Source organism: Alternaria atra (assembly GCF_907166805.1).
Source record: "Alternaria atra isolate CS162 genome assembly, contig: 23, whole genome shotgun sequence".
Classification (NCBI taxonomy): Eukaryota; Fungi; Ascomycota; class Dothideomycetes; order Pleosporales; family Pleosporaceae; genus Alternaria; species Alternaria atra.
This window is the reverse complement of record NW_025091321.1, coordinates 3,317,061-3,330,789: the sequence shown is the minus strand read 5'-3', so window position 1 is coordinate 3,330,789 and position 13,729 is coordinate 3,317,061. Positions and strand designations below refer to the sequence as shown.

The window sequence follows — 13,729 nt, the reverse complement described above, 5'->3', positions numbered from 1 at the left end:
CGTGCGCAGAAGGTTGTGTAGCTTGTAGCGGAATGATGCCGCGAACGATGATGCCGATGCTAGCTCGACGGTGCGGAGACGGGACGCGTTATGGAGTAAGCTAATCTCTTTTTGGACAGAGTATGGATACCATAAACTTTCAGTGGGACGATGGAGCAGCTTTGAGCGAATTCCCACTGTTGAGGTAGCGGAAAGAAACTCAGACTGGTGTGTTAGTACTGTACACTTTGTCGGAGTTATGCTAGTTCTTTTTCAACTTGCGACTTCCCACTGTGCTGAAGCCGGGTACGGTTAAGCACCTCAAGATCATGTCAAATGCCTGCAATTTTGCAAGAGAAAAGCTATCCTGAATGAGATGTAGATTTCTAGAGCGTGTATGGGTCAAACTATGACGTCTACCACATGGTGGCGAAGCGTACGAAATGCATGTGCCTAGGTAGTCTGCGGAATATTTCCTTGTGCATGATACAACAAGGGATCAGCACATGCAACAACGCCGACCTAGTTCGCAGAAAGTTCGGAGATGGACAGTCTACGGTTGTGCAGAATCTCTATCTGTGGAATCGACGAGAAACGAGTCTGGCCGGTGAAGTCGTACTATTCTATCGCGCCATCCTGCTAGAAGAATCGACGGTGCATCCCATGCTCCAAGTCTTGCGAGCAAGCGTTTGAAGTATGCTTCAGCATATCTCTATACGCTCAAGCAAAGCCCAACTTCAATGCAGGCTCGATGCGACCAACACACTCTCCAAAGCCGACCAAAGCTTCATCATCTGAACCGCACAATCCTCGAATAGTAATCTCATCCCCATCCTCCAAGAATGTCCTCTTCTCACCACCTTCTAGCGCGATAGTCTCTTTACCATTGTTACTCTGTTCCAAAAAGCTTCCGTACTCAGCCGGAGAATTGCCACTGATGGTACCAGAGCCCAGCAAGTCACCCGGTCTGAAGGGGCATCCTGTGATGGTGTGATGTGTCAACATTTGTGGGAAGGACCATAGCAGATTTCGTGCATTCACTTTCGATACTGTTGTTTTGTTGCCAGATGATGCTGACGATGGTTAGCGTGTGATGTTTGAGATGATACGCAGATGGACATACTCTTGACATCGACTTCGAGGTTGATATCGTACACACTCTTCTCATTCTTCTCCTTCAAGTAGGGCAGCACTTCCGAGTCGTTGTCCAAGCCCTTGGTTTTGAACGGTTCTAGTGCATCTGCGAGTACGACCCAAGTGCTGATTGTGGTTCCAAAGTTCTTCGCGTTGAAGGGACCTAGAGGTACGTATTCCCATGCTTGGATGTCCCTCGCTGACCAGTCGTTCATGAGCACAACGCCAAAGAGGTTTTCTTCGGCTTTCTCAATCGGTATTGGCACTCCTTGCTCGTTGGAGCCGCAGACGAAAGCCCCCAGCTCTAATTCAATATCCAATTTCTTACATGGACTAAATGTAGGCACTTTCTTCTCCGCGGTAGGGTCGAGCAGTATCTGACCGTTGGGCCGTCGAATGGGAGTTCCCGATGGAACCACCGAGGATGCTCGACCGTGGTAACCGACTGGGAGATGCTTGTAGTTTGGTTGCAGCGCGTTTTGAGGACCTCTGAAGATGACGCCGCAGTTGTAGGCATGGTTCATACCCGCGAAGAAGTCGGTGTAGTCACCGATTTGGAACGGCAGATGTGCTTTGACTTCCTTGAGCGGTATTAGGGCTTGCTTCTGGAGTGCAGAATTGTTCCTGAGAACATCCGGGTATGTCGTGTCCACAGAGAAGACAGTTTGTATGTACTTTCGAACCACGGAGTGAATTGGGCGACCAAGTGCTGCAAAAGCGTTCAGTGACGATTGTGAGAAGACAGCTTGATGCGGTTGTATCGTAGACAGTCCTGAGAAGCCATTGTTTGCAGCAAAGACTTCAAGATCTAAAGCGTGATCTCCAATGGCGACTGCAACCCGCGGTGAACTAGACGAAGCAGTCGAGATGACACCGAACGGAATATTGGCTAGTGAGAAGTGAGAACCACGGGGTATACTGAACCAAGATCGCAGCGAAGCCATGATTGGTATTCGTTGTGGTAACTTGGCGCCTTTTGCGATGTTTGTGTCAAATAAAGGTTGACGCAATAATTGCTTGCGACTTTCCGTGCTTCGATGTAACAAGTGCTCAACGTCTTGGGATGCAATGGCTTTACCTCAACAGTTGTGTATACCTGCCAAGGTCAATAGAAGAAATACGGAATATTCCAGGCTCGGGGTTTCGGCCCCATGGTGGCAGTTCTCAGAGCCATGCGGTGCTTGGGATGGACTGCCGGCTTGTGACGGAAGAGGGATGAAGGCGGGCGCGGGAAGATTCCGTCACTTGCCAACAGACAGGGGTCACCCGCTCTCCACCTGGTGGGGTAAGCCGACACGAGCGCTCTCGATCGCGCGTCTCTTCTCCGCTTTGTTAATGTGACGCGACAAACGACGGAATGCGAAGCCGCCCATTACCGCATCTCGCGACTTCGCACCTGCATTATGGCCGGGCCTCAGCTTGCTACGGCTACGGCTACTATGACCCTGCATACCCGCAGCATCCGTGAAGTATTTACACATGCATTACCTTGATGCGCGGACTCGATCCTTGTTCACTATCATCTGCGAAGAAACTCCTCAGACGTGACTGATCTTGTATACACTAACATCGCGATGCCGTCTACTCAATTCGCTTTCAAGGAGAAATACCGATACCAGAATGGCTTCAACTCTTACCACGAGTATGGCTTGTTGACACGTTGTTCTGATAACTTGTACTGACCACATGTAGAACCGAAGCAGTAGAAGGCGCGCTTCCAATTGGTGCTAACTCTCCTCAAAAACCTCCATATGGCCTCTACGCCGAGAAGCTTTCAGGCACCGCCTTTACAGCCCCGCGACACGAGAACCAGCAAACATGGCTCTACCGCATCCTGCCCTCGTGCGGACACAGCAACTTCGAACCCCGCGAATCCAAGACGTTCAATACGAACCCTGAAAACAAGCCTTGGGAGAAGATACACTACATCCCGAATCAGCTACGATGGGACCCTTTCGATCTCGACGAGACCGTGGATTGGGTGCACTCACTACATCTGGTGGCAGGTGCTGGTGATCCTACAATGAAGTCGGGCGTTGGATACTTCATTTATGCGGCAGGCAAAGACATGGAAGCCAACGAGGCATTCTACTCGGCTGATGGCGACTTCTTGATCGTGGCCCAACATGGTGTGCTTGACATCCAGACCGAGTTGGGTCGCCTTGTCGTGCGTCCCAACGAAATCTGCGTCATACCACGAGGCATTCGGTACCGTGTCACCCTACCAGAAGGCCCTGTGCGAGGCTACATATTAGAGCTATACCAAGGCCACTTTACACTTCCCGAGCTGGGGCCTATTGGCTCCAACTGCCTCGCCAACGCGCGAGACTTCCAAGCGCCAGTAGCCGACTTTGACGAAGATACCGAAACAGAGTGGAACATCCTCGCCAAGTTTGCCGGACATCTCTACGCCGCGAAGCAGAGACACACGCCATTCGACGTGGTCGCATGGCATGGACTCTACTACCCGTACAAATACGACCTCGGGCGCTTCAACACCATAGGTTCCATCTCGTTCGACCATCCAGACCCATCCATATTTACCGTCCTCACTGCACCAACGGACCGGCCAGGTACAGCAGTAGCAGACTTCGTCATCTTCCCACCACGGTGGCTAGTGGCTGAGAACACGTTCCGACCACCATGGTATCACCGCAACACCATGTCTGAGTTCATGGGACTTATCGGTGGCCAGTACGACGCGAAGACTGGTGGAGGCTTCCAGCCCGCTGGCGCTTCCCTCCACAATGTCATGTCCGGTCATGGCCCCGATGCTGCGACCCATGAAAAGGCATCTAATGTTGATCTACAGCCCAACAAGGTTGGTGAGGGCAGTATGGCATTCATGTTCGAGAGCTGCCTCATGATTGGCGTGACAGACTGGGGCCTCACAAAGTGCCAGAAGATACAAGAGGGCTACAACGCTGAGAGCTGGGAGCCTTTGAAGCCGCATTTCAAGAGGCCTGGTCCTAAGAAGATTGATAACGGCGTCTCACCGCTGGCGGCAGGAGCTGAGGGGGATAAAGGCCAAGTGCCTCACTATACCTGAGCTCGACAAAAGCGGAATGTTGTACTTTTAGCGTTTGAACATGATTGATCTATTCGGTGATATTCGGTGCTTACGAACGACCTTACTCGATTCGTATCAGAAGGATGGCGCGTCGCGAATGCTCAACAGGGTGTCGTTTCATGCCCCGCAGCGTGAGGTTTGAAGACAGCACGAACTTGGAGCATGTATACGAGCACACATGGATCTACCGTGGATGTTATCGACTAATGTCAATGTCTGTAACTAGCACGTTTTTCTCTATCGCATCAATGGACTTGTCAAGACGTACTAGTATTGTTCTTGGGCGGTGAGTTGTCTTCGTCCAGTAAACTGCCGATGTGGAGCAAAAGTCTAAGGGTCCACTAGCGTCAACAACTGCTAGAGCGCGGGGCTATCTCTCCCACTTTTCTCCCTCGAACGCTCGTTTCTTCATCCTCCTCATCCCCTCCCTTCTCTATACCCCCAATACATCAAAATAAACCGCCAGAATGTCTGCCCCCGCCCACAAGTTCAAGGTTGCCGACATCAGTCTTGCGGCGTTCGGTCGCCGCGAGATTGAGCTCGCCGAGAACGAGATGCCTGGTCTGATGGAGACTCGCCGCAAGTACGCTGAGGACCAGCCATTGAAGGGCGCCCGCATTGCTGGATGTCTGCACATGAGTATGTTGCATGTGCCTCTGATTGCAATTCCACTGCTAACCCATTCCCAGCCATCCAGACTGCCGTTCTCATCGAGACCCTCAAGTCCCTCGGTGCTGAGCTCACCTGGACATCCTGCAACATCTTCTCCACCCAGGACCACGCTGCCGCTGCCATTGCCGCCGCCGGCGTACCTGTCTTCGCCTGGAAGGGCGAGACCGAGGAGGAATACGAGTGGTGCCTTGAGCAGCAACTCACAGCTTTCAAGGACGGCAAGAGCCTGAACTTGATCCTCGATGACGGTGGTGACCTCACTGCCCTCGTCCACAAGAAGTACCCTGAGATGCTCAAGGACTGCTACGGTGTCTCTGAGGAGACCACCACTGGTGTCCACCACCTCTACCGCATGTTGAAGGGCAAGGGTCTCCTCGTCCCCGCCATCAACGTCAACGACTCCGTCACCAAGTCCAAGTTTGACAACTTGTACGGTTGCCGTGAGTCGCTCGTCGACGGTATCAAGCGTGCCACCGACGTCATGATTGCTGGCAAGGTCGCCGTCGTCGCTGGTTTCGGTGATGTCGGTAAGGGTTGCGCCCAGGCTCTCCACAGCATGGGTGCCCGTGTCATCGTCACCGAGATCGACCCCATCAACGCCCTCCAGGCTGCCGTTTCCGGCTTCCAGGTTACCACCATGGAGAAGGCCGCTCCTCAAGGTCAGATCTTCGTCACCACCACTGGTTGCCGTGACATTCTGACTGGCGCCCACTTCGAGGTTATGCCCAACGACGCCATCGTCTGCAACATCGGTCACTTCGACATCGAAATCGACGTTGCGTGGCTCAAGAAGAACGCCAAGTCCGTCACCAGCATCAAGCCCCAGGTCGACCGCTACTTGATGAACAACGGCCGCTACATCATCCTCCTCGCTGAGGGCCGTCTTGTCAACTTGGGATGCGCCACTGGCCACTCTTCTTTCGTCATGTCCTGCTCTTTCACCAACCAGGTCCTTGCCCAGATTATGCTGTACAAGGCCTCTGATGAGGAGTTCGGCAACAAGTACATCGAGTTCGGCAAGACCGGCAAGCTCGATGTCGGTGTCTACGTTCTGCCCAAGATTCTCGACGAGCAAGTCGCTCTTCTCCACTTGGCACACGTCAACGTTGAGCTCTCCAAGCTCAGCGAGGTCCAGGCCGAGTACCTTGGTCTCCCTGTTGAGGGTCCTTTCAAGAGTGACATCTACCGTTACTAGATTTCTTACTGTACAGCGTTTGGGAAGTTTCAACACGACGTTATGATACCACTTCGAAAAGTTCTTTGTCTTCAACGGCATAGCATCGAGCCCGGGGCTCGGCGGGGTTTCAAAAGGCGTTGGTTTGCACATCATCTACTTGACCCTTCAACCATGGTCAATACCGAAGATGATACCCTATGTAAGAGTGCGATATGGATGAGATAGACTGCGTTTCTACACGCAGCACGAGAACAGTAACAGTCCACCGTCATAGTCGGTGGACTGAAGAATGAACAATAACAGTGGGCCTCCATACCCACCTCGACAACCGCTTCTTCGAGCCGTGACATCTTCTGTGATCAACATGTAGCTACCAAACTTTCCTTACGAACACAACCCCACACTCATCGGTTTCAAAGACATGCAGTAGGTATCCCTTGAGCCGTTTTTGACATATTGACATCTGCAGTGCATGTCCAACCTCAAACGTTATTCGTTATCGTCCTCCACATTCACGCTGTATTGCACGCATACGTGAAACTGAACAGCCGATCATGCACACAACGTTGCCCAACATTCTAGGGAACCGCTAGACGCATGTTTCGCCCCTAACATCGGAATGGACATTTTGCCGCATGCACGTCCTGTCAGATACTTCCCGCTCAGCATACGCAGTATGGAGCAGGTGGTTATACGAACATACAATTTATGTGATCGACCCGCCACGCCTATGCGTAGAAACGTGTTGTCCACTCATACATCACTCTACCTGACACTTTTGCTGCTGTGACTGGACCTCTGAGACATGAAAGATTACGTTTCGATGTATCAGATTGAAAAGTAGGTTTCTCCACACCGCGGTATTAATGATGTTGGTTGCTATATAGTGTCTCCCGAGTTATTATGCATAGAGACCCAAATGTCGATTCGATTTGTCGTACAGAGGAGCTTTATCCCTTCATGACGGCGAGCTGCATCGTGGATTTGTTTTATGGATGGATTGTTGCTACCCGAGCCTCTGATTGAGAGTAGAGGGCTTCTTCTATAGTCTTGCTCCTGAAGTCATGTATGTACCTCCATGGACAGATTCCAGAATCCTCAGCTTTGTTGTAATATATGCAATCCTTGGTAACAAGGATTAAATAATGCATATCCGGACTCATCATAAAACTGCAAGTACAATGTTTTAATGACGACTAAACGACAACCTGCCCCTGCCCATACTGCCCCCGTTCCACAGCATCACACTCGGTCTATATTAGACCCACATCCCACAACCACAACATGAAATGTACATGCTACCGCGCTGCAGTCTCCACTTCTCCCCACGCGTACAACATGCAAGGTAAGGTAAGGTAAGGTACGAAGTTACGAACAACAGTCCGACGTTTCATGTCGCTCAGCCTCAAAAAGCCATGTCGTGGTCCCAGATACCCGGTCCGACAAGCAAGGAAGACGGGAAGTTTGGTGGAAAGAGGGCATGGGGATCCCAGTTATTCAACAGGAACACAGCGTTCCTCAATGTGGGGTTTAGTTTGCGGAAAGCTTATGACGCCACAAGAGAGGGGGGGAGGCTAAGATATGGTGACATGTGAGGCTGATCTCGGTACCACGAGAAGTTGTGGAGTCACAGTGGGGTTTGACGAGAACTGTGATGCATGTTGTATTCGGAACCAAAAAACACCCTGGATTTACTGACTGACTAAAGATATTACAATTTAATGCGGACCTAAATTCTCCGCTTGCTGCTGACACTACTACTACCGCTATACAAAGCATATGTACGTCTTTACCCGTGGATTATCTTGGAAAAAAACAATGTAACTGGAAAAAAGCCCTATGATGCCAACGCTTGCTATGGGATGGAGAGCATCTGCCTTAGTCTCCATAGGTGATGATGAACCAAAGTAGAGAGGTATCAAGAACAATAGGAAACGATGAGCCGGCCGGTGCTTTTCATCGGCGGTAGTGATGCCGCGATTGAAACGTCAAGAGGAAACAGGGAAACGCCACCAAAGTCAAGAAAAGATACGCCAGATGTAGCGGGGACCTTAGCGAAGACCGATAACGCTCTGGGGTGCTGTCAGTAAAAGTCGTGCTTGTGCATCAGGACAAACATACCATTTCGAGCGTCCACACTCTCCTTATCCACACCTTAAGCTTGCCTTCAACACCTCTGACGTTGTCAAGCTCCACACCTTCCCACCAGCAGCGGCGAGCGGGTTTCCTCCAGAAGAGGAGCAACTTCTGCGCCATGCCGACAGCGTTGCTGTTAGCAAGGTCATTGCCTTTGATGTCCGTCCTCAGGCGTGCAAGGGCGATGCTGCAAATGACAGCTTTGTTAGGCTCGCCGGCACGGTGGCCCCATCGGTCGTCGTGGTTGAAGCCGCTGCATGCTGTTAGTTGCTGATCTCCACTTTGCTAATGGTATGCTTACCCTGCGGTCAACATCTCGATGAGGTGCTGCTCGGTCGTTCCTGGCTCCTCGCTCTTCCTAAGGCCAGAGAAAATGCCGTCTTGTCTTAGCAGTGCCTCGCCTGCAGCTCGCTTGACTTCGATCATCTCAGGCTGAGTGATGTCGCGGTGCGGCGGAATGGCGTAGAAGTCGAGATCCTCGCGAAGGACAATTATACCGGCACGATCCTGGAGCATGTCTCTAGCAGATCCATGCATAGGCTCAATGGGCACAGCTTCGGCAGCATGGTCGGGGGCGGCGGTTGGTGAAGGAGGCGACGCAGGAATGGTCTGAGCTACAGTGCGGAAGAACTCCAACATGTACTGTAGGGAGTTGGGGTCATACTGTGAAGGATAGATATTGTCAGATAAATATAATGCGGGGTTGGAGAGGTGGTACAAGATCTTAGCTACTGGGGCCAGGGGAAGGGAAGGGTAAGAAGAGGAGGAAGAGGGGTTACCAACGTCGACTGGGTATACGTCTCCATCGTGGTAGGAGTTCATGTGCCCATCAGGGAGCAGGCCATTGGGAAAGAGAGAGAGGAGGACGAATTCGGGTAGTGTCAGAAGCTCGTCTCGCGACAGAGTGAATCGTGTGCCCCTAGAATTTGAGTTAGCCTTCAGTGTCGCGTGTGGTGAACGATGTCCCTACCTCAACTCCAGGGTGATGTTCTCATCTGATCCACCGAGTGTGTTGATGGGCGGTCCGGCATTTGTTGTCTGCGACACCTGAGTAATAATACTCGCGGGACCTCCTGCGGATGCCATTACGTATGTAAAAGACTCGAGCGGGCTTGATCCTTCGCTATAGGGCGGCGGTGGTTCTCCGTCGTCAACGTCTTTGCTATTAGAGCCGTCTTTGGTATCGGAAGGAAGGGCGGCTTTGGTGGCAGCTACAGCGGCAGCAGACGAGGATGACTCGGTAAAGGCAGGCGCCGAAGTAAACGCGGGGGGTGATTCGTCTTCTGTGTTTTCGCCGAGCTTGTTGCGTTCCTCAGTGTCCTCGGGCGGGAAGAAGAGAGAGGAGAAGGGAGGTGGGTAGGGTGATTCGCCGGCTGTCGTCGTCAATGCTGCGGTGCTGCTGGCTGGTGCTGTGACGGCGTAGGGTGGACGGGAGGAATCACGATGGGTGGGATTCTGAGGCAAATGAGTGACTACGGACAAGCCGTCTGTACTGGAATTCTGCGTGCGCGACAAGGTGCCGGTGGTTGTGTATTGGACAGGACGGATGATGAGCTCGAAGGGGCAAGCGCGCTAGTAGCCGCTGTCAATTAAACTTGAGCGCGTGGGCACCACGAGGTAGCTACGCGCATTAGGTGGAGCAGTGTTGGAGGTGAAAGGGAAGCAGATGTTTGCTTGCTGTGCTGAGCGGGAGATGTGGTGCTTGTGATGAGGTGCGACGGACGCGGAGAGTGGTTAATCAGTCCAGGCGTTTGGTTTGGGTCTAGCGTGCCTTCCAACTTTCGAAGGGAAGACACAATGAAATCAGATGTTATTACCGGCATAACAAATGCAACACCAAGACTTGTCATTGCACGTGAACCGGACATTTTCTCAAAAAGGCCCACTTTTGTCAGAGCGCGGATAGCTATATCATTACTATCACATATTCTATATTTTAAACCCGCATCTAGTGCTTCGCTACCACTCCCGCCTCGTTTGCTTGCGCTGTGATGCGGCGCTTGTAATCTTTAACAGTTCCATCAAAGTGCTCAATGGTGCCGTTGTCACACACCCACAAGCTCGTGCATACGTTCTGCAGCATAGTGACGTCGTGACTGACCATCAGCACACCACCCTGGAACTTGTTCAAAGCATCCGAAAGCGCGTCCATGGCTTCGATATCCAAGTGGTTAGATGGCTCGTCAAGCACGAGAATGTGCGGGTTCTGCAACGCCAGGCACGCAAAGGCAACGCGCGATTTCTGACCTCCTGACAGCAGCTCCATCTTTTGTAAACCGGTCATGCCCGTGATACCAAAGGCACCGAGGTGACGACGGTACTCTTCATCCGCCCGTCCGTGGTATGTCTTGGACATGAAGCCAACGGCACTGTCATTCAGGTCCAAGGCGTCAACGTGATGTTGCGCGAAGAAGCCTACACGTAACCGTGGGTTTTGCGAAATGGTACCAGTGGTCGGTTGAAGTGCGCCTATAAGAAGCTTCAAAGCAGTCGTCTTACCAGCACCGTTGGGTCCAACGATACCGATACGTGAGTCGAGTTGCACATCGAGATCCACATTCTTGAGCAGAATCTTGTCAGGGCTGTACCCAAAGGTAACACCGCTCATCTGAATAATAGGAGGCGACATCTTCTCCACCTCTGGGAACTTGAAGTGCACCGAGTATGCTGCCTCTGGAGGGGTAAGGACAGGCATCTTCTCCAGCTTCTTGATCCTGGACTGGGCCTCGGACGACTTGGCGGCATTGTATCGGAACTTGTCAATGAAGGCTTGCAAATGTGCACGCTCAGCCATCTGTTTCTCATACTCGCGAACTGCTGTCTTGCGACGCTCCTCCTTGGTCGCGTAGAACGAATCGAAATTGCCACCCTTGTAGTAGTCGAGTCGCTCAGAGTGTTGATGAATGATATCGGTTGCTACTTCGTTCAGGAAAGCTCGGTCGTGAGATACGACGAGTACTGTGCTAGGGTAGCCCTGGAGATAGTTTGCCAAGAAGGTGATAGAGGGGACGTCCAACATGTTGGAAGGTTCGTCAAGCAGTAACAGATCAGGTTCACAGAATAGCGCACGTGCAAGTGCCAGCCGCATTCTCCAACCTCCAGAGAATGTCTTGGTCGCGAATTGCTGTCGCTCTTGTGAGAAACCAAGACCTGCGAGGATACTTGCTGCTCGAGACTCGGCCTTGTCAGACTCCATTTCGGCGAGCTTGGCATGGATGTCGCTCAGAGTGGTATCTAGACCCTCACGCTGAGTATCTAGCTTGGCAGCATCTGCAGAGGTATCTGCCATTTTAGCACGTTCCTCTTCAAGCTCAGCTAGCTCCTTGCTAATCTTCTCTTGCTCCCTAAGGAGATGCTTGCGCCAAACGTCGGCGTCCAAGACAGCTTGTAGCGCAGGTGTATCATCACCAGTAATCTATATCCAGAGTCAGTGGTTGCAGATGCATAATGTGCATGTTGACTGACCTCCTGTTCCACGTGAAGAATCGAGATGTGCGTAGGAATAGCAACCTCACGGCGAGCAAGGGCCCGAAGCAAGGTAGATTTACCGATACCGTTTTGACCTACCAGACCGTATCTGCGGCCATATGCGAGCGTCAGGGAGCTGTCTGTAAGAATACGCAATCCAGGCATAGAGATATCAAAGCTGTCAATCTTGATATCCTTGCTCTTCGAGGCAGCGTCACCCAATTGTAGTGGGTTGACGGCCATGTAGAACTCTTCATAGCTTTGCGCCTCGTTGGGCTCGTTGAGAAGTCGGGATGCTTCATATTCAACGTTCTTGAACTCTTTACGATCCTGCTTAGCACGGAGTTTGCGTTCAGCTTTCTCGAGCTTCTTGCGGTCGACTCTGGATTCGACTTTACGTGTGTTGGCAGACTCGAGGTCAACAGCGCCACCAGCGAGACCTAGCGTGGAGGAGATGTTCCTGGAAGAGCCTACGTGGATAGCCTGGTCGAGCTTCTTGGCCGAAGGTGCCATCTGGCGGCGCTCGCCGTCTGTGCCATTGGCGGTGTTCAGACGGGAGATGAACTTGTCAACAAGGTTCTGGATGCTCGTCTCATTCTGGCTTGAGAGGTCTCCGGAAGCTGATAAGAGCAATGCGCTCACGGTGGCAGCAGCTTCCTCAAGCGGTGAGGGGGCATTAGGATCCGAGTCGGAAGTGAACTGGTTGGCCGCATGGGTCAGGTACCCCGCTGAGTACTCTGACAGGACGGGGTCAATGTTCGGAATCTGGGTTCTGATTTCAGCTTCCATGGTTGCGGGTTGGCGGGAGATCGTGGATGGTGCGTTGTCCGACAATGTCACGGTGGCGCTGGCTGGGTCAGCGGGCGGGCAATCCTATCGTACTATCGACTCTTTTCCAGTAGTTACGGAGTAATAGCGGGGCAGTGGTCGGTCTTTGCTTACTGCGGTGCTACGGCTGTTTGTCCAAGGCAAAGAACATTTTGACGTGGGGAGCCAAATGTGGCGTGGCGGCGATTCTGGAAGGAGCCGGCGGCGGCCAATCAGGGCGTCGATGCCGACAGCCCATCAAACATGACAACCCATCTCTACGTTTGTGGACTGGCAGAGGTGGCGGATCTGCACCACGCGTCTGGAGGCGCCTTAGCAATGATGTGCTTCTAGGATTGTCCCGGTCACTCGCATCTCTGTGTTCCCGCGAGACAGCGCGCATCGCACAGTCACTTCCACCCTCTGCACCGCACAGCTCGCCCAGCAAGCCGTCTGCCAGATGGATTCCAACGTGCAGCCACTATGCCTAGAGTGAGGGGGACAACGGCCTCGATAGTCTGCAAAAGCATCTGGAGTCTATCCTGACCGTGGTAGTCATCCTCCAGCTGCCTTAGGTTGGGTACGGAGCCGCCTTGGCTACGGCTTGCAACCTGTGATGTGGCCATGGTATTAGGCTTCGAAAAGATTTTGTACAGAACCACGGATGGCTACAGGCCCGTGGTGAATATATCACGCACTGCGCGCATGTACCGGAGATATCCCCCGTGAGCAGAATTCGCTGCCTCAGTCATGGATTCCGTCCTATGCGCAACCCATGTTCCCGCTTCTCACAACTTCTCCGCTCTGGGGCTGACGTGCTCTGCGTTTCGGCTATCCAGGATCGTGGCCACGAGCAGCTTTCCCAAAAGTGCACTTGGTGCCCGCACCAGCCTATTCAACAAATATCCACACGGCAAGGCTATGCTCATACGTACCAAGATCTCTCTGCCGTTGACGGTACCGGATTCTCGAGAGGTAAGATGCGATAGCCCCGTGGCTGCACAGTCTAAGGCACCCCTTCGCTACCACTGATGGACTACATAAGCCGGTTGACACTTGCGTACGCCGCGATCAGCAAACATCTCCACTCGACTACAGGGGTCTCTCCAGGCAGTTCAGCGGCCGGCTGCCAATCACCGTGTATTGTGACGGGTGCCCGGGATTCCATCTGGTACACTATATTTGGGTAGCTCTGACGGCAGAGGGGTTCTTCCAGCCTCTCTGCGCCATGTCCCTGATTGTTGTTGATTGTTACTCGGCGCTAGAGCCCGTCCTGGACGGACTCG

The 13,729-nt window shown here is 52.5% G+C and overlaps 4 protein-coding genes across 4 annotated transcripts; 2 read left to right on the top strand and 2 right to left on the bottom strand.

The window, feature by feature from the left end:
- Positions 1-699: 699 nt before the first annotated feature.
- On the bottom strand, positions 700-2,057 carry ALTATR162_LOCUS4660 (uncharacterized protein; the record flags this gene model as incomplete). The annotated part of the gene is made up of 2 exons (XM_043312275.1): positions 700-1,052; positions 1,103-2,057. 2 exons carry the CDS (start codon positions 2,055-2,057, stop codon positions 700-702), a joined length of 1,308 nt encoding a protein of 435 aa, XP_043168210.1.
- Positions 2,058-2,687: 630 nt separating this feature from the next.
- ALTATR162_LOCUS4659 (uncharacterized protein) lies at positions 2,688-4,162 on the top strand (the record flags this gene model as incomplete). Its single annotated transcript, XM_043312274.1, has 2 exons — positions 2,688-2,755; positions 2,806-4,162. The coding sequence occupies 2 exons, from the start codon at positions 2,688-2,690 to the stop codon at positions 4,160-4,162; spliced, it is 1,425 nt and encodes a 474-aa protein (XP_043168209.1).
- Positions 4,163-4,650: 488 nt separating this feature from the next.
- ALTATR162_LOCUS4658 (uncharacterized protein) lies at positions 4,651-6,050 on the top strand (the record flags this gene model as incomplete). The annotated part of the gene is made up of 2 exons (XM_043312273.1): positions 4,651-4,822; positions 4,873-6,050. 2 exons carry the CDS (start codon positions 4,651-4,653, stop codon positions 6,048-6,050), a joined length of 1,350 nt encoding a protein of 449 aa, XP_043168208.1.
- A 2,033-nt stretch (positions 6,051-8,083) lies between these two features.
- On the bottom strand, positions 8,084-12,425 carry ALTATR162_LOCUS4657 (uncharacterized protein; the record flags this gene model as incomplete). The annotated part of the gene is made up of 6 exons (XM_043312272.1): positions 8,084-8,104; positions 8,154-8,421; positions 8,470-9,087; positions 9,139-9,623; positions 10,240-11,583; positions 11,634-12,425. 6 exons carry the CDS (start codon positions 12,423-12,425, stop codon positions 8,084-8,086), a joined length of 3,528 nt encoding a protein of 1,175 aa, XP_043168207.1.
- Positions 12,426-13,729: the final 1,304 nt, after the last annotated feature.